This window comes from Lytechinus variegatus, chromosome 1 (genome assembly GCF_018143015.1).
Source record: "Lytechinus variegatus isolate NC3 chromosome 1, Lvar_3.0, whole genome shotgun sequence".
Taxonomy (NCBI): domain Eukaryota; kingdom Metazoa; phylum Echinodermata; class Echinoidea; order Temnopleuroida; family Toxopneustidae; genus Lytechinus; species Lytechinus variegatus.
The window spans coordinates 83,376,469-83,401,747 of record NC_054740.1 but is presented as its reverse complement, the minus strand read 5'-3'; the positions used below and the strand labels follow the sequence as shown (position 1 = coordinate 83,401,747).

At 36.2% G+C, this 25,279-nt stretch overlaps 1 protein-coding gene across 1 annotated transcript in view; it reads left to right on the top strand.

The window, feature by feature from the left end:
* Positions 1–1,053: 1,053 nt before the first annotated feature.
* Positions 1,054–25,279, top strand: part of LOC121432066 (adhesion G-protein coupled receptor G4-like) — a 51,910-nt gene continuing 27,684 nt past the window's right edge. Inside the window, exons 1-7 of the mRNA XM_041629902.1 lie at positions 1,054–1,171; positions 13,677–13,775; positions 16,204–16,440; positions 22,593–22,919; positions 23,313–23,555; positions 24,159–24,401; positions 24,611–24,850. Coding sequence (XP_041485836.1) covers positions 1,054–1,171; positions 13,677–13,775; positions 16,204–16,440; positions 22,593–22,919; positions 23,313–23,555; positions 24,159–24,401; positions 24,611–24,850 — 1,507 coding nt within the window. The remainder of the gene's footprint in view (positions 1,172–13,676; positions 13,776–16,203; positions 16,441–22,592; positions 22,920–23,312; positions 23,556–24,158; positions 24,402–24,610; positions 24,851–25,279) is intronic.

The window sequence follows — 25,279 nt, the reverse complement described above, 5'->3', positions numbered from 1 at the left end:
ATGAGTCGTGCAGTGAAGAATAATTTCTGTACAATAGCAGAAATTAGAGGAATTGTGAATCAGTCTAAGGATTGGTCTAGCCTAAGCCTAATAACACCGGGGGTCTGGTACTTTTAACTTTTCGCAACCAAAGAAAAAAAAAGAAAAAAAAGAAAGGAAAAGGGCGTAATATGATATAACTTTCTGAATATTCTATTAAAATCTATCACAATTTTTGTTTATAGGGAAGAAAAATTGCTCGCTCGCTTCGCTCCCTCACATTTGTTTTTTGTTCAAACTTTTGCCCTATAATGAGGTTTGACCCCACAGATATTTTAGCGCACTACGTACGCAACTGATCGTCGCATTTGGCGACGAGGTGTTGCGTCCTGCAGATGCTACATACTTTTTATTTAATGTACTGTAGACCAAGGAGTATCAAAGTTCAAGCTCCTTGCGTAGACGAATTCGAATTTAGAGCACTGTGTAGCTACATGCAGTGTTGCTCCTGTAATACTGGAATTACAACTGTTTATGAATGATGCAATGAGACCATAGGCGGCGGAAGCGGGGGGACGTGCCTCCCCCTAAATTTTAGGTGGGGGGACGGCCCCCCTAATTTTTTTTGTTAACTTTTTTTTTCTTGTCATATTTTTTTCCTGCGTCCCCCCTAAATTCACGTGGACCCCCCCTAAAATTTAGGTTGATTTTTTTTTTTTTTTTGCTTGTCAAAAATTTTTGGTTAGCAACTCCTAAAATTTAGGTTGATAACCTTTTTTATGGGGGCCCTTGTCAAATTGTTTTACCTGTGTCCATCCCAAAATTTCAGGTGGACACCCCCTAAATCTTTTTGGCTTCCGCCGCGAATGAATGAGACACGTACACGGGTGTATTGCTGTGTTAGTCAATAAATTATCTTCTGTTAGGCATACTTGACGTTTGAGGCCCCAAGTGAGAAGCTAAAACAGCATCCAAACCAAATCGGTCTATACCCGGGGTATTTAGCGAATGTATGCCATAGAAAACTTTGTATCCCAATGCGACATGCGTAAATAAGAATCGTACAAGTCGGTAATGGTAATGGCCTCGATTCAGAGCACTCCGGAGTTCAACGGTATCGTGACGCCTTGGGCTAGGCCTAATGGCTGTGTGTGCATAGGAATTGGTCATCCTTGCACGTTAGGCATATGCCGTATGCCTGATACGACGTGCCTTATGCATTCTATTTACCTCCGTGTGTTATGCGTCGATTCCCTTCACATTACGTAACATCTTTCTCGCCTCAAATTACACCTGTATGTAAACTATTTGAGCACCCGGGGGGGGGGGGCACTTCCATTCACGAGTGGATACCATGCGCGACCATGGGGTCTCGAAAAGCACCCTAAACACGTAATTTCCATTTTCTGAAAATGCACCCCTTAACATGTATTGGCGTGTGAAACCCTACCCTTAACAAGTATTGGAAACAAAACGATACTCTTGGCAAATATTCCCTGAAATGAACCCCTAAACAAATACAGGAATGTTTTATTGTTATGGGTCCTTCGGTCGTCGGCTTTACCTTATTTGGTTTAGTACGACCCCACCTTCTACACCTCGCGCAAATCGGACTCTAAACACGAAGTTTTGGGGCAAAAAGGACATCCTTTATAAAACATTTTAATTTTGTTTTATCATCCCCGCACATTCGACCCTAAACACGTAATTTTCCAAGCGAAATAGATACCCTTTTTTCATTATTTTTGTGTTTTTGACACCCTTATCACGTTACGTACGTAACGTGCCCTATCGTGAAAAAGACATGCCTTTTACGTGTTTTTTAGGTCGCGCATGGTATCCACTCGCCAATGTAAGTGGCCCCCCCGGGTTTGAGCATCATTATAACGTATTCTTATACTGATTCACCTACACTTACACGAAATAAACAGAAATCAGAAATCAATGAAACGTAGCTATAAAAGATATCGTACTAAAATCAGAGAGCGGTCTTGCTTACCTATAAAAACCGGAGAAAAACGACATGAAGGTCACGTGCACAGTTCAACGTCAGGTAGGGCGCGGCCCATTATAGGTATGATAATACGACACCATACAAAATGGCAAGAAGGTTCAGGGAAGGTACCGTGTCTGAGTGGTCTAAGGCGCGGTGCTTGGTTGCAGATTCGAGTATAGGCGGTTCGATTCCCGGCACGGTACTTATGACCTCGAGAAAGGCATTTTATCCACATAACTGTTTTATCGTACATCGAATAAATGAAAAATGTTATATGAATTATGAATACCAATGAGGGGATTAGTTTAAAAAACAATAAATAATAAAAAATGCAAAATACAAAAATTCACCACTTTACAGAAGCCGCAAGGTGATATAGTGTAGTGGTTTATGTGTCTCTACACCACTTCTTTCATTGTTGTTATTGTTATTGTTATTATGTATAAACAATTCAATTTTCAGGTTAATTTTTTTTAAGAACCTATCTTCAAAAGAAAATTCTCCCTCGCACCAAAATATCAAGTAAAACGAGTGAGAGCTTTTACATTGGTCATTACATAAGGAGTATCAATTTACCTTGTTGAAGGGGAAAATTGACGTATTTTAAAAATTAAAGTAATGAAATACAAAATACAAAGCATCAAATAGTAGTAATAGTAATAATTTCATGCAATGAAAGCACGAAAATTCGTTGGGTTGCCCCCTGGCAAGAGGCGTGATGAAATAAAAAATCAATTTATATGCTGCTGGTGTGTGGTATGAGAGTCAAATGGTTGCTGTGGTTTTTTTTCAGTTGGTGGTCAATTATTGTATAACCTCATCAAGATATGAAGATCATGCATCGTGCAAAACAATTTTGTTCGAGTTTTAAGGGATGGTAAACGGGTAGCTTCCTGAATGAATTACTCGCAAGGAAACATTTGGCGTAACCGTAGCATCACATGACCATCCTGTGCCAACCTCATCCCCGGCAAATTGACTCGGTAACTGTACATCCTTGCAGGGCATCAGTCCTTGACCAACTAAAATTGGTTTGGGTGTATGCCAAGTGAAATTCAAAAACATCTTTCAGCCCGCTTACCTTCAAGTTGCCTCGCCCCTATTTGCTTTCTGATATAAAATGACAATGTATAGGACTTAAGTAATGGGGTTGGGGAATTGCACCGCACTCCCACCCCACACGAAAAACATATACAGTATATTATTACATTAAATCATATTGTAATATTTCTGTCATCGTTTAGAAATCTTTTAAGCATTATTCAAAAACTTATATGCAGAATCAATTTAAAAACAACATTTCTAATTTAAACATTAAGAAAAATCTTGGAATTTGCACGATTGCTTTGTACGTTCTAAATTTTCCGAAACATCAAACCGAATAAAAACAAATACCCAACACATTTATAACCACATAAGGCAACGAGACGGGTAACTGTTCTCTATCCGAAAATGAGTTCAAACACACCCATACAATAATAAAACATACAAAACGCCAGATCGGGCATATTTGATAGACCAATGGATTTGGTTGGTAGACAATGACATTTAAAATCGTTTGGTTTGAGTCTGAAAGTATTTTCAGGGAATCGGGTAGGTTGGAAAATGATCATAATTATCAGAAATATTACTCTGATCGTGTGATTATTTTTTTTTGTTCTATTGTTGTTGCTGTTGATTGCTACTCTAAAAAAGGTTGCTATATCACCATCTGATAACACACAGCATACTCTGTCTGGAACACGCAAACTTTTCTTTAAAAATTGTGGTGTTTGCTAGAATTTCTTAAATAACGTAATAAATAAATTGTATAATTATAATTTCTTTTTTTTTGGATAACGCAACTATTATCAAATTGGATTACACTTTTCTTTACAATTTCTTTTTCTTGATAACGCAACCATTATCAAATTGGATTACACTGTAAAAACGCTGTTTAAAATTCTAAGCACGTTGTTTAAGCCCGTCACTCTAACAACTTTTGTTTAAAATTTTTAAACAACTGCTCAAACTTTTTTTAAACAACTGTTTAAACTTTATAAACAACTTGTTTAAAGAGTTTAAACAACTTGTTGTTAGAGTGACAGGCTTAAACAGCGTGCTATTTTTTATTTACTGTGTATAGATCAAAAAATATACTGCAGGGTATTTATTGAAGGCTAGCTATTTACACCCCCTCAAAAAAGAACATATTCGTTAAATTTCACCGTCTTCTTGGAATATGATACTCCTATGTCTTCATTACCGAAAGCTCAAAATGTTTTTTTTATTCTATTAGATTCTGTGTGAATAAAATGTCATTATATTGATTCATGCATCTTCATTCAAAATCTTGAATTTAAAGGGATACATACACAGCAAAAACTGTGGTGTTAACCGGTGTACATAGACTGGTACACTAGTACCACACCAGTTATTTTACACCGGTGTTAAATTGGTGATGTTAGTTTCACACCTATAGGTGTTATTACAACACCTTTGGTTGTTACATTTACACTCTTTGGTGTTATGTTCAATCTTTAGGGTGTAATTTTAACACCCCAAGGTGTGGTCCTCTATTAACACCAATTGGTGTCAGTTTTAACACCAGTTTTTACACTGTACTTTATATTGAAACACATGAACAGACATAGTTTCAGGTACGATTCATTCTCTCGATGAAACGTATAATTAAATTTATATTTTGCGAGTAGTCTGAGTAAGGGGTCTCGAAAAACAAATGAAATATGTGCCAAAGAATTAAACGTAAACAATATTTCCTATTTATTCATATTCTACTGAATCCATCCACTAAATCGCATAGAAGTGTACAATTTTCCCATGTATTTCGTCAGCTATTTATTTTTTTAAATTAATATTCAAACTAAATTTGTTTTAAATAAAATACTCATCAAATACTGACACTATGAGTTTCCATACTCAAAGAAATTTGTAAGTAAAAATTAAATGTGTAGTACGAAACCTGAATCATAATTTTATTCAAAAATAAATCAAATGATTAATAAACTAATCAAAATAAGAGGGTGTTTGCCTGTTAACTTGCCGATGAGCCGATAGATTTGTTATTTTCTACTTTTATATAAATTACTTGGCACTATGATGATGAACCTTGTATTCCCGGTATCCTTCTTTTATAATCATGTTCACTCCTCTCCTTTCCATAGAATAAATAGATAGTATGTTTTTTTATTGTGTCTTGAAAATGCAACGAAAAATAAATCATCAAAGACATCGATTTTTCACTTATTTTCAGAAAACAGTGAGAGGCTATCACTGGTAGGCAAGCGGAAAAGGGTCGATATTGGAACACTATATTTTGTTTTTTTAATACCAAATAATATTTTTTTTCGTATGAAATTGTTAGGCCCTATTTTGTTTCTCATTTAATATGTAAAACTATCATTATTTACTTTTTTAGGACTTAGTGAAAGGCTTCTTTATCGTCAAACCTATGAAACCTAGATATTTGTTGTTTCATAAAGTACACATAAAAAAGAATGTGTGTGACATCATCGGCTCACTCATTTGCACACTGAGCAAAATTACTGTTTTGTGAAAATAAGCGATACTTTGAAGTTTTTGATATCCCTATTTTAATGCTATGCTTGTTGAATTTTCTGTATTTATCCGAAATGACTTGTTGTTTAGGTGGACTTGATCATTAATCCCAATGAGGGACTGATGTCTTACAAAATTTGTTTCATGTTCTTTTTTTTGTTCTGTGAAATTCATATACTGAATTCACATTGTTAAAAGAACTGTGTATAATCCCTTCATTATTCCGTGATAAGCTATATCAGTTGTGCTAATTAAATTCTAGAAGTAATTACATTAGAGTAAAAAGAAATAGTCAAAATTTAATCCGAATCGAAGGGTTCAATGAAGTGTGGGATATTAATTGATCATTTGGTTATTTTATCCGTTAAAATGCATTTGTCATTGACACTTAAATATGAAATCAAACTTAAGTGAATATTGCAATGATTTTTGTATGCAGCTGCATCTTCGGTGCAATTTGTGTTCTAGTAGTAGATAGGGCCTCTCTCTTAAAATAGGTCAGCCAAGAGGCGTCTTTATTGACGACACCCATATAAAACTTCCAAGTATTTTTTTTATCAAAGCCTAATTAATGCTTATTGACTTATGTAAACTTATGTAAGCTAGGTAGATTTATCAGGAATTGGAATTGTAAAATCATATATCTCTGTTGCAAATGAGCTTCTCTACTTATTTTCAATTTAATATAGCGTAATTTATATAGAAATGAAGTTAATAATCAAGTTGAATCATTGAGGAATCAAATGAGAAATGTATACGTGTATTTGTAGAAAAGAAGTAAACATGGTAAAAGTATTAGGAGGTCAGTAGTATGAGCATTATGAGCTAATAATTTACAGGGGCCGCTGAACGCCGGGACTGAAGGGGCCTTAAGGGGCATTAGCCCCCTCCCCAACGTTTTTACATTGAGTAAATGTGAAAAACAACTACCATAATGATGTGATTTCTTTTGCATGATCAACCCCTTCCCCACCCACTTTCAAAATCGTCAGTGCTCCCAAAGAGTTTTTCATTTCAATCATGCCTATATCGCTCGGTAATTAAGCAGTACCTCAAAAATCGCGCTGAACGATTCTGTATTATGACTCTCTTAATTTAACTATATACAACCTTAGCTATCAGTATTACAAATACAATACAATTAAGAATTATTTTACGTAACCTTGTATGACCTCTTGAAATGGTTTATTAAACAATGCAATCAAGGGTACACAAGTTATTAATTCAGGAACAGATTTAATCCGTTGTCTTTCGTGTCGTTTGAATCATCACTTTCCCGTATTTTTGAAATTTGTCATCCGAATAAACACTGATCTGTGCCTTGGCTTATCAAAGTTGGGGACACGCGAAAGGAAAGCTTTAATTCAGACATCACTCGACACCATAACAGAAACACAAAGCATTTCTGTTCTGATGCATAGAAAAGATCATCCAAACTCCGGAATTAGTTAGATTATTCCCCTGACTTCAGGACTTATGATATCAATCTTCGATTTCTTGTTGAAACCAGGAAGATCTTCATAATGTCGTCATACAGATCCTGCTCAAAAGACAGAGAGATTGTCTCCTCCATGTAATATCCTGTTGTCATATCATCGGGCGCGTACAACTATCTTATCATGTCAGCCTTAATTCGCATTAGACTTGGATGTTAGTATTGACATACATCAAGATAAGAATAAAACCCGTCACGTGTCGTCCTTTTACATGTACACCTGATTTGAAATGTAAATAGACCAAATAAAAAATGAATTTAAAAGTGCTTGAATATGCAACGTTGATACGCTATTATTATATTTAGGTGGGTAGTTATAATGAGAGACTGGGATACAATTTTTTGTATCTTCGTCCGAAACATGGCACTTGAATGAGATATTACAAGACACAGTACAGCTCAGTGAGTAGAATGTAAAATAAGTTTTCACAAGTGGCTTCAGGATTTTTAGAGTGAGTGTACTATCAGACGACCTTTGTCACATCCTTTTAGTGTGAGTCCCTATAGATTAGGAAGAAGAGTGGACACCCTTATTCCATTCATTTTCTTATAATATACATTTTACATATTTTATTGTGATACAGAGCAAAACCACAATTAGTCGTTTAAGCCGAAGCTTTATTTTGTGTCATTTGACTCAAATGAAGACACTAAATTCAATGCAGAAATACATTCTTCGGACTTTTCTGGCAGTATAAATAAAATCAAACCTTGAACGTTAAACGCAACAAAAAAGGACAATGCAAGGACTGAATTGTTCTCACCTTATATAAAGTATTGGTCACATTGTCCAGTTGTTGTGGGGGGACAACTGTGTACAAAGTGGAGGTATGAAAAGGGGCAAATGTTTAAATTCATACAATGTGGTGATGAATTCATGAGAGTTGTCTTCTACGCGAAGGGTAAAGAGAGTGGTGCATATCAGGAATATCAGAAATAAAAATGGAGTGAGTGATGGTGACAGGGCAAGACAGAGGGTGACAGAGAAATAGTGCCTGTGGGTGAGGTTGTGAGGGTGTGTGTGTGGGGGGTGAGGGTGTGTGTGTGTGTGTTTGGGTGTGTTTGTGGTGGGGGGAGGGGGAAGTTTGATCTTTAAGCATTTTTATAATAACTGATTTCATTGTTTATTTTTTTTAAAAGATATATATGACTCATGATTTTGTTAAGTTAGTGGAAAAAAAGTGAAAATATGAAGTGTAAAGTATTATATATGATTTGAAATGTTAAATTGAAATGTTATGTTCATGAAATCAGAATAAAAACATTATTCAAAACAAAAAAAGTGTGTGAGTGTGTGTGTTTGACGAGTCTAAGGGTAATTGTTAATAAAGCATTTTGATTTCGTTTCCTTGTCCTAGATATATCTTTGCAATAAATCATATCAACAAAATGAAAATAAATGTAAATACCAAAATACATATATTTGAATAAATAGACTTGAATACATTAAAATAATGATGAAACTGTTGGTTTAATCGAGACACATGCATAGTAGTTAGCACATATTTTCAAATATTGCCCGAAACATTGTGAAGTTTATGAGCTACTTGCATCCTTGTCGGGTTAACCCAAACTGTGCATAGCACAGACCAAACCATATATTTTCACCCCCCCCCCCAATCAGCTTGTATCATTATATCGTTTTGACAAACATTTTCAGAGAGTGTGAGAGATTTTTTTTTCAATGTTTACTCAGTTCGCTCATCAATTTCCAAAAGGGGCAGGCGCGCCGGAACACTTTCAGTTTTGGGGGGCAAAATCCCGAAGGGGGCACAATATTTTTGACAGTGTGAGATACCGAAGCGATCGAGGGGGAGAGGGCGTGGGACCCCCCCCCCCCCGGTAAGGATTTTGTGTAAAAATGGAGTTTAAAAGTTACGTTTCTAAGAGAATTCAAAAATAAATTTCTTGAGAATTAAACATAGAATTCACTACGAAAGACTATACTCAGAGTTTATGAGAACCTATGAAATCTACGCGCAAAACGATCGCTTAATTCGGAATGTGGTTTTCGTGTCTGATCAATTAAATTACGTAATACGCTTATATTGACTCAAAATACCAGAAATTACATTTTTCATGCAATATCCTTTCATAAATATTTATTTATGTACATTTACATACACGGACGACACGAGAGAGCACCATTATCATAAGTTTCAAGGAGTGTATTAAGCAGAAGAAGCGTAACAACAGAAACAAAATACATTCTAATGAATGTCTTTTTAAATTCAAAATGTCATACTGTTTTGACGTGGCAGACGTCGATAAGCGCTTAAATCCCCATTCTATTTAAATCATTTCTGACCTCAGCATTGGAGAGAGTCCCTGATTATCCATGCATAGGCAAATTAACGTTTCATATTTTGTAACTGGAGGAAAAAGAAATATGACCTGCTTAATTATTGTCTAACAATTTAAAACTTTTCTGAAAATTTAAAACATTACTCGATTTATGTGTTTCCTTTGGCATGTTTTGTATGGCTGGGAAGCACTTTTGGATGACCCCTTCAAAATGTTCTTTTTTCTTTACATATTTTCTGGGGGAAATGTGACCATAACTAGGAAAATGATGAATATCAAATTCCAGGAAATATTCATATGTAAATAATCATGAACTAACAAACTACGGCAGTTCATAATGTACATTATGTAACATTATTTAGAAGAAAACAATTACATTCCAACAGCGGATGTGGTTGACGGTACACCATGTGGAGTTTTCGAAAAAAGTGGATAAAGGAAGAAGTGAAATTGATAGGAGGAAGTAGACTGTTGATAGTCGAGTAATTTTTGTTCAAACGAGCGTAGTCCGACAGTAAACCAGAAAAGGTTGAAGAAGAGGCTTGATTAGTTGATAGATGAGTACTCCTGCTCTGCAATCCATTCGCCGACTCAAGCTAGCATCTTCTCATTTATCCAATAAGTAACTACTCAATCCTCTATAACTCTTTAAACTTTTCGGTTTTACAGCTATTTCCAGATTCCATATATGTTGCTCGAGTAACTAGCGTTCACGCGCGTTGGTGATATCGGGTCTGGGGAGCGTTTCATGAAAGGACTTGTCGGACGTTTTATCTGACAAGTCCCATTTTATCCGACAGTTACTATAGTAACAGTGCCTCTCAGCCAATCAGAATCACGAAAAGATGTCAGATCTGACAACTTGTCAGACAAAAATGTTGATGAAACGGTCCCCCGGTCTGAGCGTTTCTGGGCGACCGCGCGTTTGTTAGCCGACACAGCCAGCATGCAAATTGGTCTCTGAAATGTATTCATTAATAGGCCCCCATTCCACAGAACGGAGACCATTGAAAAACCACTGAAAGACTTAATTGGTGAGGTCTTACAGCGGTTTTCAAGATCAATGAAATTTGTCATCTCTGTGGAATGGCTCAGAAAGACCCCTCAAAGAACTCTGAAAGACTGATGGATATTTCTTGTCGTACTTAGACTAGTCCTCTCGAGATCTTTCAATGGTCTTTCAGAGATATTTTATGCAATAAGTGATCTTTCTTAATTCTTTCCATGGACTTTCAATGGTCTTTCAATGATCTTTCAATAATCTCTCATGAGCCTTACAGTGATCTCCGCAAAAATCTTGAGAGACTGCCGAAAGATCAATGAAAGACTATGAAGACCTTTAAAAGTTCATCGAAAGACCGCTGAAAGACTGCTGAAAGACCACTGAAAGACAATATTCCTGTAAGACCGTTGTAAGACTGTTTTCAACCGTTTCAAAAAGTTTTGGAGCCCATGAAGACCAAGAAGACCAATGAAAGATTGGTCAGGACTCGTGTAAGACCTCAAAGACCATTGTAGGTTCATTGAGAGACCTCTGAAAGATCAACCAAAATTCATGGTCTTTCAAAGGTCTTCCAGCGGTCTTGTTCTCTGTGGAATGGGGGGCTTAAAAGGTTAAACGTTATCACACTGTAATAAGATGAAAAAGGGGCTTATCAAAGGTATGTTTCACAGAGGGACATGTTCGTCAAAAGACGCAAGGCTTACTAAGATGTTTAATTGCCCCGTCAGGGGCGAAATTTTTTCATTTTTGACAAAATAAATGACAATTCTTAGGCAGAAAAGTGCCTTCATCGTTTACTTTTGTCCTTAAATAATATCATTTTTCTACTTTTAGGGGGCACATTTGGGGGGGCAAAATCTCGTTTTGCCCCCCCAAAATTTTCTTTGGGGGGCAAGTGCCCCCCCTGCCCCCCCCCGCTTCCGGCGCCCTTGAAAAGGGGTTGTTTAAAAACTCATCATCACACTCAGCTGAAAGGGTTATGCTGGAAACCATTCCACCAGACGAAAGTTTTTATTAAAAGAGAAAAAAAATATCAAACTCTTTACGTTCATCGAGACCTTGAAAAAGAAAGCTATGGAAACACAGCTAGTATATTAACAAGATATCTCATTATTTTGCTTCTCGAAGATAAAAATCAACCTTCGCGCTAAATGTCATGTTTAGTTTTACATTATTTATTTCAATGGAAGTGAGGATAATATGAATTGTAATAATGAAAATGATTATGAAAATAAATTATAATACTAACTATACAATTAGTATAGTAGTAGTAGTAGTAGTAGTAGTAGAAGTAGCAGTAGTTGCTTGTAGTTCGCTTTTTTAAAATAATTTTTAGGCCAACATGATTATACATTAAAAGATGCCATTCTAATCTCTGACAGGTGAATATTAATGGAAACCATATTGTTATTGACCTTTAATAAGAGTGGAAGATTCAAGTTCAATATGTCACCTTAGAGAATACCCCCCAAAACAGATTGTTAAACAGACACGTTTCAGGAAACCTCAATATAGCCTTATTCGGAAGAGGGTTCTTCCTAAGCTACCTTGGGAACTCAAGTTGTAGACTGATGTATCAATGATTTGCATATCTCTCGTTGATGTTGGTATTATAGATATTGTTATTTTTACTGGTTTTGTTGTCCCTCCTTTCCATCTTCATTTTCTTTTCTTTTTTTTTCGTCTTCATCCCTTTCTCCTCTCCTCCCCTCAATCTTTACTCTTTTTTTCTTTCATTTCTCCTCATTCGCCTCCCCCTTCGTCTCATTCTCCTTATTTTTCTTCTCATTCCCCTCCTCCATCTCATTCTTCTTCTTTTTCTTCTTGATATTATTGTTCTTAGTATTTTATTATCATTATTATTATGATTATTCTACTTCTCCTTTTATTCTTCTAATGTAGCCTTGTCTTCGCCTTTTTCATATCTTCTGTTGCATTTTCTTTCTTTTCCAATCTTCCTCTTATTCACAAACCTCTACTGTTAGCACGGTTAGGTCCACATTCAATGGGTACCTTCCCAATTTTTTTACGTGCATTCCTATTTGCATTTATTTTTTGAGCGATTTAGCTTTTCCTTCTCCATTCTTTCATCTTCAAGATATCCAATCAGCCAGCTTTTCACCTATTTTAGGGTTATTTATATTTCCCTGTGTTTTGATGTATGCCCTTGTCTCCCAATAATCTCCTTTTTCTCTGTCCCCCTCTTTCTGTGTTCTTCTTTCCCTCTGTCTGCCTGTCTGTTTGTATGTTACATTTACCTTCTCAGTTTACCTCTTCCATTCATCTCTCTATCTTTTGATCTATCTGTCTGCCTCCATTTCTTTTCTCTCCCACCGATCATGCCAATTCAATAAAGGTATAGGGGCGTTCTCGAGCAACTGGCTGAAGACCCGTGGGTGGCAGGCAAGTTCCGCCAGTGGTTTCCCGTTCACGACTGGGTGCTTTCCGCTCTGCTGCTTTTCTTTGTAGTACATTCACAAGAAAATGTCGAAAACTATTTAAATATGCCAGTCAGCTGACAACGTTTCTTGCTGATATTTCCGCAACTCCTTGTATTATTTCTTCCTTTTCTCATGAAAAGTTTTATTAACATGGCTTTAAAGAGGCAAGTTTTAGTAATTTTATAGACCACACAATTAGCATACATGGTATATCTAGTACACTCGTGTGATAAAATCATAAAAGCACATAGAATTTATATAAATTCGTTTTAAGAACAGTAAATAATTGAATAGAAAAGCAAAATAATAATATTGCTTAATAGATCTTATTTTTCTATCTTTTGATTATTGTCAATATGATTCGTTCTTGCGTATTTTTAATCTTCTTCTGTTAATTTTTTTTAACTCTTTAAGAGCTATTGGCAGCTATAGTTGCCCGTAACCGTGCCGTGCCAGTGGCAGCTATAGTTGCCCAAATAACTTTACAGCCAGAAAGTCAACACAATATTATGTGTTTTTCATGTTGTTACACTGGCAATGAATCCACAATTGATTTTATCGTATACAGTAGTTGTTTACATAGGGTTTTTTTTAGTAAGATGGTATTTTTTGCATCAGTATTTTGAAGATTTTTTTTAATCTTTATCAAATTTTTGTTTATATTCTTAAATCATATTACAGAAAATCAAATGATAAAAAACATTCAATCATGATTATTTCTAAATCTCCGTCCATCAGCATGGAAATATAATTTGTTGAATGTATTTACTTATATTACTGACTGATATGATGTTTGGCATCGTTATCAGGGAGGGAAATGACCCACTCAATCAATTCCTTGTGAAATATCATGGGAATCGTTTATTAATAATATGGTTTGCATTCTCATTTGTCACACAGAAGTATCGTCTCAGAGTGGAACCGTCTCACGAACTACTATAACATCTACCAGACGAACAATTAGCAGAACAAGAACGACTATAGTAAGAACAAGGCAAAGTAAGTTATGACTTCCAGAATTCAAATCCGTTTCTGAAACAGTCTTGAAAAACATGTCTGTTTTGTTCGTCACGACCGTTTCAGAAAGGGATTTCTCTTTTTTGTCGCATCATGTGCACTGACGAAGAGTGGTTGTTGTTGTTTTTTTTTAACCTAAAGGAAATACAACCATTTTCAAAGCAAGTAACTTGATCTTGAACAAATCCTAAATTTTACTTCAGGAAGGCAATATTTGTCTCATCTCCTTTATCACCAAAGTTACAAGCTTGTCAGATTTAATTCACTTTCGATTATTTCTGAAAGAATGGGGAGACAAAAACCACAAGAGTTTACTGATTCTTTTTAGATAACCCGGGTTTATAAAATTTGTATCGTAGTTGTAGTTGGTTTTTGTTACTCTTTTGGGGGATATGTAGTTAATTCTTAGTTTTGAATTTAATTGAGAATTAAAGACACGTGATATTGTTTTCCGAGTAGATTTGTGTAACTTCTATATTTAGTTGAGTTTTCCTTTTAAAATTTTGAATCGCCTGATGCTTCTGGGAATAATTTGATTCATCATTCACACTCAGATTCACACTCCTTGGCACAACTTACATTCGCTCCTATTGCTACTAAATCAATTACTGACCTTATTGTTCATGAGGTCCATTCTAATACCCATAACCCATTGGATCTTGAAAGGAGATATTTTATTTCATCCAGGCGTGGATGGGGGGGGGGGCACAGGAGCATTCCACCTTCCTGATAAGAAAATAATAGAGTAATCCATTTCGCTTGGTGTTTAGTGCCCCCATAAATGCACTCTACGCGCGCTTGGAAATGATAGTAAAGACCTGTTTTCATAACTTACGAGAATTTAGGGAATGAAAATAAAAAAATTCTTTAATTACAACCCAATAAAACTTATTATGTTAAGAAAAATGGATTAAGTTTCTGCCCCTTCAAATATGATTATGAAATTATTGATCCACCATTGCACTTCTATATAGAGCAATGTACATTAGATTTTTTTGAGGTTGTTAAAAAGTCTTAATCGAGACAGCCATCAAATAACTTTTTAAAGATCATGACATAAAAGCTATTTTCTGTTATCATTTTGTTAATGATCCGATTTGGCTTTTAATTCAGTTCAGAATATATTCGCTGTTTGATATGTCTTTTTAGTATCAGGTTTGATTACTAAGAAATCGAAAAGTAAAAGAAATAGGTAGTTCTTTGAACAAAGACCATGACCACGATGACATATAGAAACAAGATTTGATTGAGATAAGGAACAAGAGGATCATGTGTCCTTTAGAAATGACGACCAGGTTGTAGTAGCTTACAAAATTCTTAAAAATCAAATCTCGTGTATGAATATTTCTTTTTTAGAAACCACACTTTACTTTAAAAAAGGCATCATGTTTCTATTAAAGGGGAAGTTCACTCTGAAAAAAAATTGTAGTGAAAATAGAAAAAAAAAATAATAAAATATTAATGAGGTTTGAAGAAAATTCGTTAAAAATTAAGAAAGTCCTTGAAATTTAAACATTTTGCATTTGTGACGTCACAAACGAGTAGCTGCCTCATTTGTTGTGTAATATAAAATGCATGATCGAATTTCATTCTTTTAATGGTTCCTGATGACTTATTTTTGTTTTCTTTTCATGATTGGGTGCAAAATGGTTTGTGTATTGATATACAAAAGGTACAGTAAAAACAATCTTCAATTTTCTAATAAAATTTCATTTCATTGATTTTTTTACATTTCGCTTTGTAAAGGCGACCGAACACCTCACGACTGGTCTGCGACCCGATTTTAGAATGAAACGTAGTAGAATTCGATACTAGTTCACAATTCGGATCGCGAACAGTCGTAAGGTGTGCGGTGGCCTTTAGAATGCTACTTGCATATGACGTCACAAATCTGATAAATTAAATTTTAAAAGCTTTTTAATTCTTTGATGGATTTTGGTTAAACTGTCGGAAATATTTTCTATTATTTTTCTGCTATTTTTACAATAAACTTTTTATCAGGGTGAACTTCCCGTTTAATAACTCGACTGCTTCAAACACCCTTTTTGATGATTTTGATGATTTGAAAATTCGTGTTTTTACCATTGGAATCTCCATCAATCCCATCATCGCTAACTCAGTGAAATTAAATTTCTGGGGAAGTTTTTACTTTCACAAACCCTATATAAAAATAAATAAAGTAAACCCATTTATTTGATGATTTGTATTTTCTTTGAGGCACTCCAATTCATCTTTCTCTTTGTTCCTTTTTATTTATACCGGTGACTTTGTGTATTTCACCTTTATAATTTCCATTATTATTATCTATTTGTAATAATTATAGTCAAGAGGAATTCAATATTGACATGTGTTCGACATTTTTATTTTTAATAAAATTTCTTATTTTCTTCCAAATTTTATTTAAAAAAAGGACTCCCTTCAGGCATTTCATCCGACACTCGTCGCTGCCGACGACCACCGACTCTTACCGGTCTCATCCAGTTCATAACGATTGATCAGAATGCCAATTTCACGGAGAGCAGCAAGACATTCCCGGCTAGAACGGTCATCACACATGCATGCCAAGACCCCGGAAGGACACGACTGGTGGGGCCAACGACACGAACTTGTATCATGGGCGTATGGACAGCGCCGGCACCAACATGTCGTAAGTTTACCTATACTTCGTTTCTACTGTCCTGAGATCCGTCACGAAAGCCACGATTGGCTTTTCGTAGCTTATCGCTAAAAAATATTAACCATTCAAAATGCAAAGACTTATCTGATGCGATCTACCATCACTGCGATTATTTAAAGGTCAAGCCCACTCCAGAAAAAATGCTGATTTGAATAAACAGAGAAAATCAAACTAGCAAAACGCTGGGACTATAGGTGGGAATTTATGGGACCTGTTGATAATTGCGGAATAAAACCACAACGTCGATATAATTTCAAATGTTACATTGTGGATATGAAACTCTGTTGACAGCAATTCTACCCCCACATATAAAACATTTTTCGTCAAAAGCGTTATACAAAAATAATGCTATCATAAACGGTCTATAAAGTGAAGGTCCTTGTTGCACGAAAGAAACCAGCTTCAAAAGGAGACAGATAAACATTTAACGAGTATAGCACCGTCGATACAATGATGTCGTAATATAAATGTAAAGCCGTCTATATAAACGACAGACGCTTGCCCTTGACTGATCTTGATCATATATTGGCCTACATATTATTTCATAACTGAGTAAATTTTAACCATAGAGAATCATTCTTGAGAAGGTGAAGTCATGATGAAAGTGTTTCTTGACCAAAGGGTCTCGGATACAAGAAGTACGCTCATCAATACAGACGTAATACGGAAACTATAAATTTCGATTACTACACGTTAACCGTCACGCACCAGACATAAAAACAAACTTTAATTCGTAAACATATCCGCCTTATACGTAACACCTCTCTTTCATTCAACTGATAAACGTGTATTTGTTAAGAGTACAAGACACTGAGAAATTCACTTCGAAATGACGCAGGTGTCGTTTACCATACTATAGGATACACAGATAAAAAAATTGATATAAATTATATTTCCCAACGAAGTTTAAGCTAATTGTGACCTAACCCGAGCTCATATTGAAGTTATACATTTAGAATTTCAAACCGGGTTCAGAATTTTCAAGATGCGTAGATTACTGCCGCCTCCCTAATTTCCAAACGTTATGATTTATCATTACTTTTTAATGCTGAGGTATTCCTTTTAAGTTATAGAAATGGCTCCTCATATTCAGCTAAATTGGGTCGACCCCCGGAGGTCTATTTTGCAAAAGGTCATCGCCGGCAACACTCGGCCTCGGTTGACATGGTTGATTTAGTCTTTATTCTTACAATATTAATCAACGGGACAAACTAGTGTAAAAACATTGCTGGCATTATATTTCCAACCTGCCAACAAGAAAAGTTTGGCGTTTAATTTTTGTGAAACATATTGGTGATTTAAAAGACTGACAGATCGGCAATTTAAAAACGAAAAGAGCATCTGCGTCAGACATTCGGCATGGAGCCGACTTATGGTCATCAAACGTTCCTGTCTGCTAAGGCTCCACTATGTAAGTCATTAGAAGAGGCTGGGATATAGGTGTCATCAGGTAAAAACAATTTTCCATCTGTTTCATTGAGCCTAATATTTGTCTATGGGGGAAAAGGAAATAGGGTATTACACAATCCTCTCCTTCAATATAATCATGATGATACAGCATCATTATTAGCAGACCCACGGAGCTTCATCAAAGCCATTGACCGAACAGGTAACACAACGTGTGACGTGGAAAGTATTTGCATCGTTTTCGCATGTTGTTTGTCTCGTTACGAGGTTGATTGAACATTTAACCTGATGGGATCTGAAGTATAGAGTTTATAAAATGTTAAGAATTTATAAGTACATGATAAATTCTACATTTTAAGCTACAAACAGAATGATCGGCCCATAATAGCTGTAATATAATTTCTGCTGCGATGTATGCGAACTGCAGTCAAAAGGAAATAATCAACACGCAAATGCCAAATAATTACTCCTCAAACTTGGCCACAGAACCCCCGAAAAAGGTCCTACTGAATGGACTAAATACGGAGTATATTTGGCATCAGCAAAATTAGAAAAATAACCTCTGTTCAGATCGTATTTGTTTTATCCATGACGAACTGAAAATGAGATAATATGAGCATTCGTACAATAAATACTTTTAATATTTCTGATGGTCTGGTAATGGATTGCGTGTAAACGTCAATGGATGAACACGAATTAATATACTTATGACTTAATCGGAGCCATACCAAGCGTTTCGAGACAGACACGTAAAGAATGCCTAACCTTGACTGTGTAACTGAAGTAAGCCAGTAGTTGTCGATGATCAGGTTCGCTCGAATTACAGTGTTGCTGATTGAAGGAGGCATAAATAGGGCACAGATGAGGACCAATGAATAATGTTGCCCGCCTCAAAGTATATTAATAATGCGATTCAGAGTCCTGGCGTCTGTTGTGATATAAGGGCGATATGATGAAAGTCTTAATCAGTGATGGATTCAAAATCTGCCAACCCTCCCTTTCTTCAACATCAGATAGCACGCTGGTTATGTATGATTTTCAAATAATGAAATATTTCCTGTAACACGTAAATTTTAGGTGTGTAACAGCTTTTTCTTGGCATGGAAAGAAACGAGCCTGGGACTCGAATCTTCATCCAGTTTTAGGCGACATGAGCATGTTTATTTATTTCATGATATTTGTTTGGTCCCTCTAGGTGGAAGAGTATGTTCTCTCCTCGCATAGGCTGCTGTACAAACCTCGAAGTTCAAGGGGGGGGGGTGACATCCCTCCACCCGGGATCGGCGGCGCGCCGGTGCTAAAATCTACCCTAAACCATGACTTTATGTAGACCCAAAGAAAATGTGAAGTCATACCATTGAGCTGTTAGTGCCAAGACAGACCCTGGTACAGTAATTTAACACACACTAAAATGCCCTAATTTTCGCACAAAAGAGCCCGATGCAAGACAAAAATAAGATAATTCCTACTGAGTTCATAATCACAAATCAGCAAATTATTCAGTTACCAATGAATTAGTCATGCATCTGATGTATGGTTTGATTCATCCAGGAACAGTCAAATTAAGATGAAAAAGAAATCTATTCATGTAGACTTACTTTGAACGAAACAGAGGACAGTTTCACGTCCGATCCGGATTTAATAGATGCAATAGTCATGCATCTATTAAATATATTGTATTATATTTCTTCCCTACATTTTCATATTATTTCCACTATGTCTACATCTACTGCTGCTACCACTTCTTCTGATTATTGCTGCTTCTTATCCTACCAAACAGATGGAATTCGATCGTATCAACTCCATCTTCATGATCATGATTGTTTACTGCAATGGCTGTTGCAGCTTTTGTCAATGCTTTTTCTTTTATTACGAAATATCTTTTGATTGTTGATTTATTGCTGCTGCCTGCTGTCGCTAATACTATCATGACTACTATTGCTATCATCCAGAATATTTTCGCAATTATTACTACTCCTGCATGCCTTTATTTTTCCCCTACTTCTGATACAACCATAAGGTTTCTGAATCGTACCATTTTACTAAAGCTCTCCTTCTCTTTCAAAACCAACTTGGTAATGGCAGTTACCCCTATAAAAGTATCAAGAAGCGAATGTGCATTCCCTCGTAAATCTCGTTTCCGCCACGACACTATCAAAAGTTGTTATCGTCTGAGTGTTAAATCTTCTGAGGTAAAGATCACCTTGACTGTTGCTGGCATGGTATCAGAGACCCAGTTACTCCTCTAGAATTGAGTCACGCATAGGGGGCGTCCATTCGTGGTCAGTAGGTGGGGTGAAAGGGGCACTCCGGAAAACAATTGGCAAGCTTACAGTTGTGTCCTCACTTTAACGTGACAATTTCGACCAAAATAGATTACTGTTGAAGATGTTAAGCGATCTCTACAATTTCTAGAAATATCGACTTAATGTCGAATAAATTTTGCCAAGATCATGACATGGTATTCCCACTTACTTACTCGAGGGTACCCTTTAAACAATAATATGTATGCCTTTCTCTGATTTATCTTTAATTTGAGCCAAACTTGGGGTGACTTTTTTGACAAACAATAGACTGCTCATATCCTGTACGGTAGCGATGAATACCCCGTGTTTATTGTTTTAAAATTGGTCTAGGAAATAGTCAAGTTACAGTCGAGAGGATTAGCTCTGTAATATGTACCTGATAATTTCCGACATTCGAGCATTATGCCAGTTCCAGCGTTTCTGAAGTCTCCATAAGTTTTGTATGACAGTGATAACTTCCTAACTCAAATTTTGTGCAGATTAAAGGCTTTGGTTAGCATTGATTTTGCTTGTTTTAAATCAGAGCTTCGAGGTCTTAATTGCAACCTCTGATTGTGATATGTTATAAAACTAAAGTCCTGGAAAATGTACATGTAAAAACATACTTACTGCTTCAATTTTTTTTTAAACACCAACCCGATTTGATTTTATCCACTACAAGTGTTAGAGTACTTAAGAGTCCCCGGCTATAATAAATTTATTTGTTTTAGGTCACATATATCGTTAATGTGTCTGAACACATATTCCCCCCCCCCCCCGGGAGGGGGGGGGGCTCCTTGGTGAGTTCTATCCATATGAACTTTATAAAATACAGCATACGCCCAAGTTCTTATAGCGACGTAAACTTATGCGATTCTGAGAAGAATCATTGCCCTGGCCGCCCGGAGTTCATGCCCCAAAGCCCCTTTATAGACATGTCAGATATGCTACTGGGCTTGTATCCATACGGTACAACGCCATTTCTCTAGAGTATGACATTTTGTTTATAATTCAAGATAATAAGAAAATTTGCAATATATGCTTTTCATATTTTCACGATTCGTTTGTGTCAGCCAGAGGGTGTATGTGCCATTAATCAGTGAACATAATGACCTTACCATCAGGCTACTTATTCAATGGTAATGAAACCGTAAAGATGTATCTGTACAGTGCCCATCTGGCGTACATATGGAATGCTTGGGGCATAAAATGAAAACGAATAGAAAAAATAGCCATACCAAATTTCATAACCGAGTAAAAGGAGAGGAAATAAAAGGAAGTAGTGTAAAATAACAACAAAAAAAATGATTTGTGGATATATAATGTTCAATTCTGCACAACTAACACTACCAAGATTTTAAATTTTAAGCCGTAAAATGTTTGACTCAGTCTCCTCGATCTTTCTTGAAAGAAAGATCTGTTCTGCCCCGCCCCTATTTTTTAAAAACTCATTACGCCATTTCATCTGCTCATATATCTGCGCAATGATCTGGTAAACCATGGAACTATACTACTAGGTCAATGTGTAAACATAGGGATGATGTTTCAGGATGTTTCTTGTAACATTGCTCTCCGACCTATTACGTTTCCCGCTTCACCAATCGTTCAATTAGCGTCTAAGTATCAACAAGCAATTAGAGTAATTTTGGGCAACTTGCATCAGAGAGGATAAGCATGATGATATGAACTGATCAAAGGGGAGGGATAATACAGACATGGGTTAAAATGTGTTATTTATGATGAATGTTCCACATCTCCTACCTTTAGAATGAACATTCTTGTCGCTACGTCAGGTCCAATACCAACGACACCTTTTCTTAATCGATACATAATTTTTTTTGTTGATACTCACTTAATGAATCGATGTTTTAAGTATACATGTAGTTCTTATTACTTTCAAGATTACTTGATAATAAAATTTAACGTCATGCCTTAAACTGGGAAGTTATCAGTATTGGTGTTGATAATGGTATAGTGGATCAAAGTCTGAATCCCCAATCCAACCTTCATATCCTTGAAGACAGTCATCTCCATCTACTACATCCAAGGGTTCAAGGAGACTCCAAAAATACGCAAAATGGAAACCGTGTGCATGGTGTGGAATGTGGAAAACCCTTTTAGTTAATGGCAAAACGTAAATGTCTTGAAAATGTTCGGCATTATTATTATCCACACTCATTTCTTAACAATATTGCACTCTGAGATCCGTTTTAAACGCGATACCTAATGGGAAGATCATGACAACTGTATTACAAACCCCCAAAACATAAAAACATGACAAATGGGGGGATTTGTAAGTATCGTAGTCCACTTGTTTTTTGTGTGTCATGTTTCGAAAGAAAAAAAAAACAGTCATTATAAAACTATCTTGCTGTAATTACTTAAAAGTATTTATTAATGTATTTGGGTTTTCAAAATCCTTTTTTCCAGAAACTACGCAGGTCCAGTTAGTGGTGGCGACGACACCACGTCTCCCGCAGTCATCGACAAGTGACGGTTCTTACGCCATCTATCTTACCCCTTACGTCACTAGTGTTGATATCTCTTGTATCATCAACCAAGGTGGAAGGCCCGAGTTGGTGGCCAATCAAATCTCAGAGACATCACCTCGTCATGTGATTTTGAACGAAGTGGACGGAAGCCGACAGATGACAAAAATCAGGATCACATCTCCAGTCCCGTCTGATGGCGGGACATTCACCTGCGTTGATTTGAGCAGGGCAAATGAAATGCATTCTATTGATGTGGTCTTTGATGGTGAGATTGCTGGTCATTTTTCTTTTATGATATTTGAACTTGAAACCGTTTTCTTTTTTGTTTAATTCAGTAAAATTGCATACATGAAAATAGGTAGAACAATGAATCAAATAAGTTTCTCGAGCCAGAAGCAGTATATGCCTCAAATAAAGTGTTTGGGTTTAAGGAATAAATGTAGATGGTTTCGCTTTGAAGGACGTATTTTGACGTAGATCTCTTATATAATGTAACGTAGTTTTCATATCAACAAATCCGTGACGTTTCAAACATAATAATGCTGAACAGCCTTTATATACATGTATATACAATAGATATGAAATATAATTCATAAACTTTCTCAAATTGATACGATTATCGAAAAATAGTAACTGTCTTGTCTCTTATCTTACGTAGATCAAAGATACGGACTCCAGGACCCTTGCCCATCAGATATAATTGTACCTACCGACTTCAACTCTACCCATACGACGGTAACATGGGAAAAGCCGTCACTGGTCAATAGCCAACGCGATATTCAATTGCTTTCATACTACGAACCCGGCAATCGGTTTAACCTCGGGAAGACAGATGTCGTGTACAACGCGTCAGATCTGCTTGGAATGGCCGAAGTTTGCGTCTTCACGATAACTGTCGAAGGTTAGTGTTTCTAAGTGTTAGAGCTCAATGATAATTATTAGCGATCCCATTCGAATGTAATGGGGTCTGATAAAGGTGTTTTCTCTGATTCTCAGAAAAAAACTCAGAGAAAAAGAAATGTGGATATCAGGATCAAAGGGATGAAATCAAATTTATGTGATAGATGATGGGTTGCTCATTCTATTCGAATGTAATTGGGTCTTAAGGTGTTGCTAATTTACACGGGGGAAATTTGGATATCAGGATCATAGAGGTGAAATGCAATAAAGGTGATGAAAGATTGATGGAAACAGTCTTTAACAATTGACCACCTCCGAGTAGATGAATAAATAGATAAATGATTAAATGTAGAAAAAAAAACAAAATTATATTTAGGGTCTGTATATTATTTCAATGAATATATTATGTGTTATAAATAATAAATCAATTACCAGGCAACATAAATAATTTATATCAACCATTCGACTATTCAAACCATCAACACATCAGCTTGCAAAGCAAGCAACCAGCCAATAGTACCCAACTGAATTTTGATATATGAACCGATCAACCGGTATATGAAGTAATAATCTTTGGTTTTGGTCTTTTTCTTATTCTTGTCAGATGTGGAGCCTCCTACCATTCTAGGATGCCCTGACGACATGTTCGTTCCGACTGACCCTGGTCGAGCCATGGCCCAGGTGTCCTGGGTGGGTCCTACTGCAATCGACAACTCTGGTCAAGTTGATCTAGCAACCAAAGCTATTCCTGGTACCTACTATGGCATCGGGTCATTCACGATTGCATACACAGCAACTGATTCAGCGGGCAATGAGGCAACATGCTCGTTCAATATAATGATTGAAGGTGAGATTCTTCATAAGATAGTATTGGTGTACATGATTAGTACAAATTCGTTAAATAGATTTTTCTACACAACGAGCTCCATATATATATATATATATATATATATATATGGGGATGATCTCCAAGAAAACATGAAAACTTATAAATTCATTTCAAGCTATCTGAAAAAAAGTGGTCGAGAAAAGTGAATTATCTTTTTCATGCTGCAGACAGGGAACCACCTCAAGTGACATGCCCTGATGACATTATTGTGGATACTATACCCGGTACTTCGCATTCCCGTGCGACCTGGTCAAGTCCTACTGTAACAGACAACTCAGGTCGTACTATCATCCTGAAAGATCCTGGTACAGATGGCGTGTTCATCTATGGCATCTCCAATCGCACCTACTCTGTGCGGGATGGCACAGGTAACATCGCGAATTGCACCTTTACAATTCAGGTCAGAGGTAAGGCTCTAGTTTTATTGTTTGGTTTATTTCCTTCCAAAGTGTGTTTGAAGACTGTTATAAGACTCGTAATTTTTTCGTGTCTTGGAAAGATCACCATGTAAAGCTTCAAGGTGCCATGGACGATCCAGCCACACGTTGTTAGTTATTGGTTACAAAAGAATTATTCAATTCAATTCTTTATTTCATTTCCATTTTGAATAATACAAAGTAAAATATTTTACAAATGAACATTCTTATCTCATATAAAAGCAGTGCAACTTGAGCATAAATGGAATTGATGGGTCCACTAAAAGCAATGCTTGTAAAGTGTGGATACCCCTTTGAAAAAAAAAAGTAAATTGTAAAAGGAACGAAAAGGTGGAAATTAGAAATCAGATCAGGACCAAAGGGGCCTTAGCATGAAACAACGTTTAGTCAAAGACACCA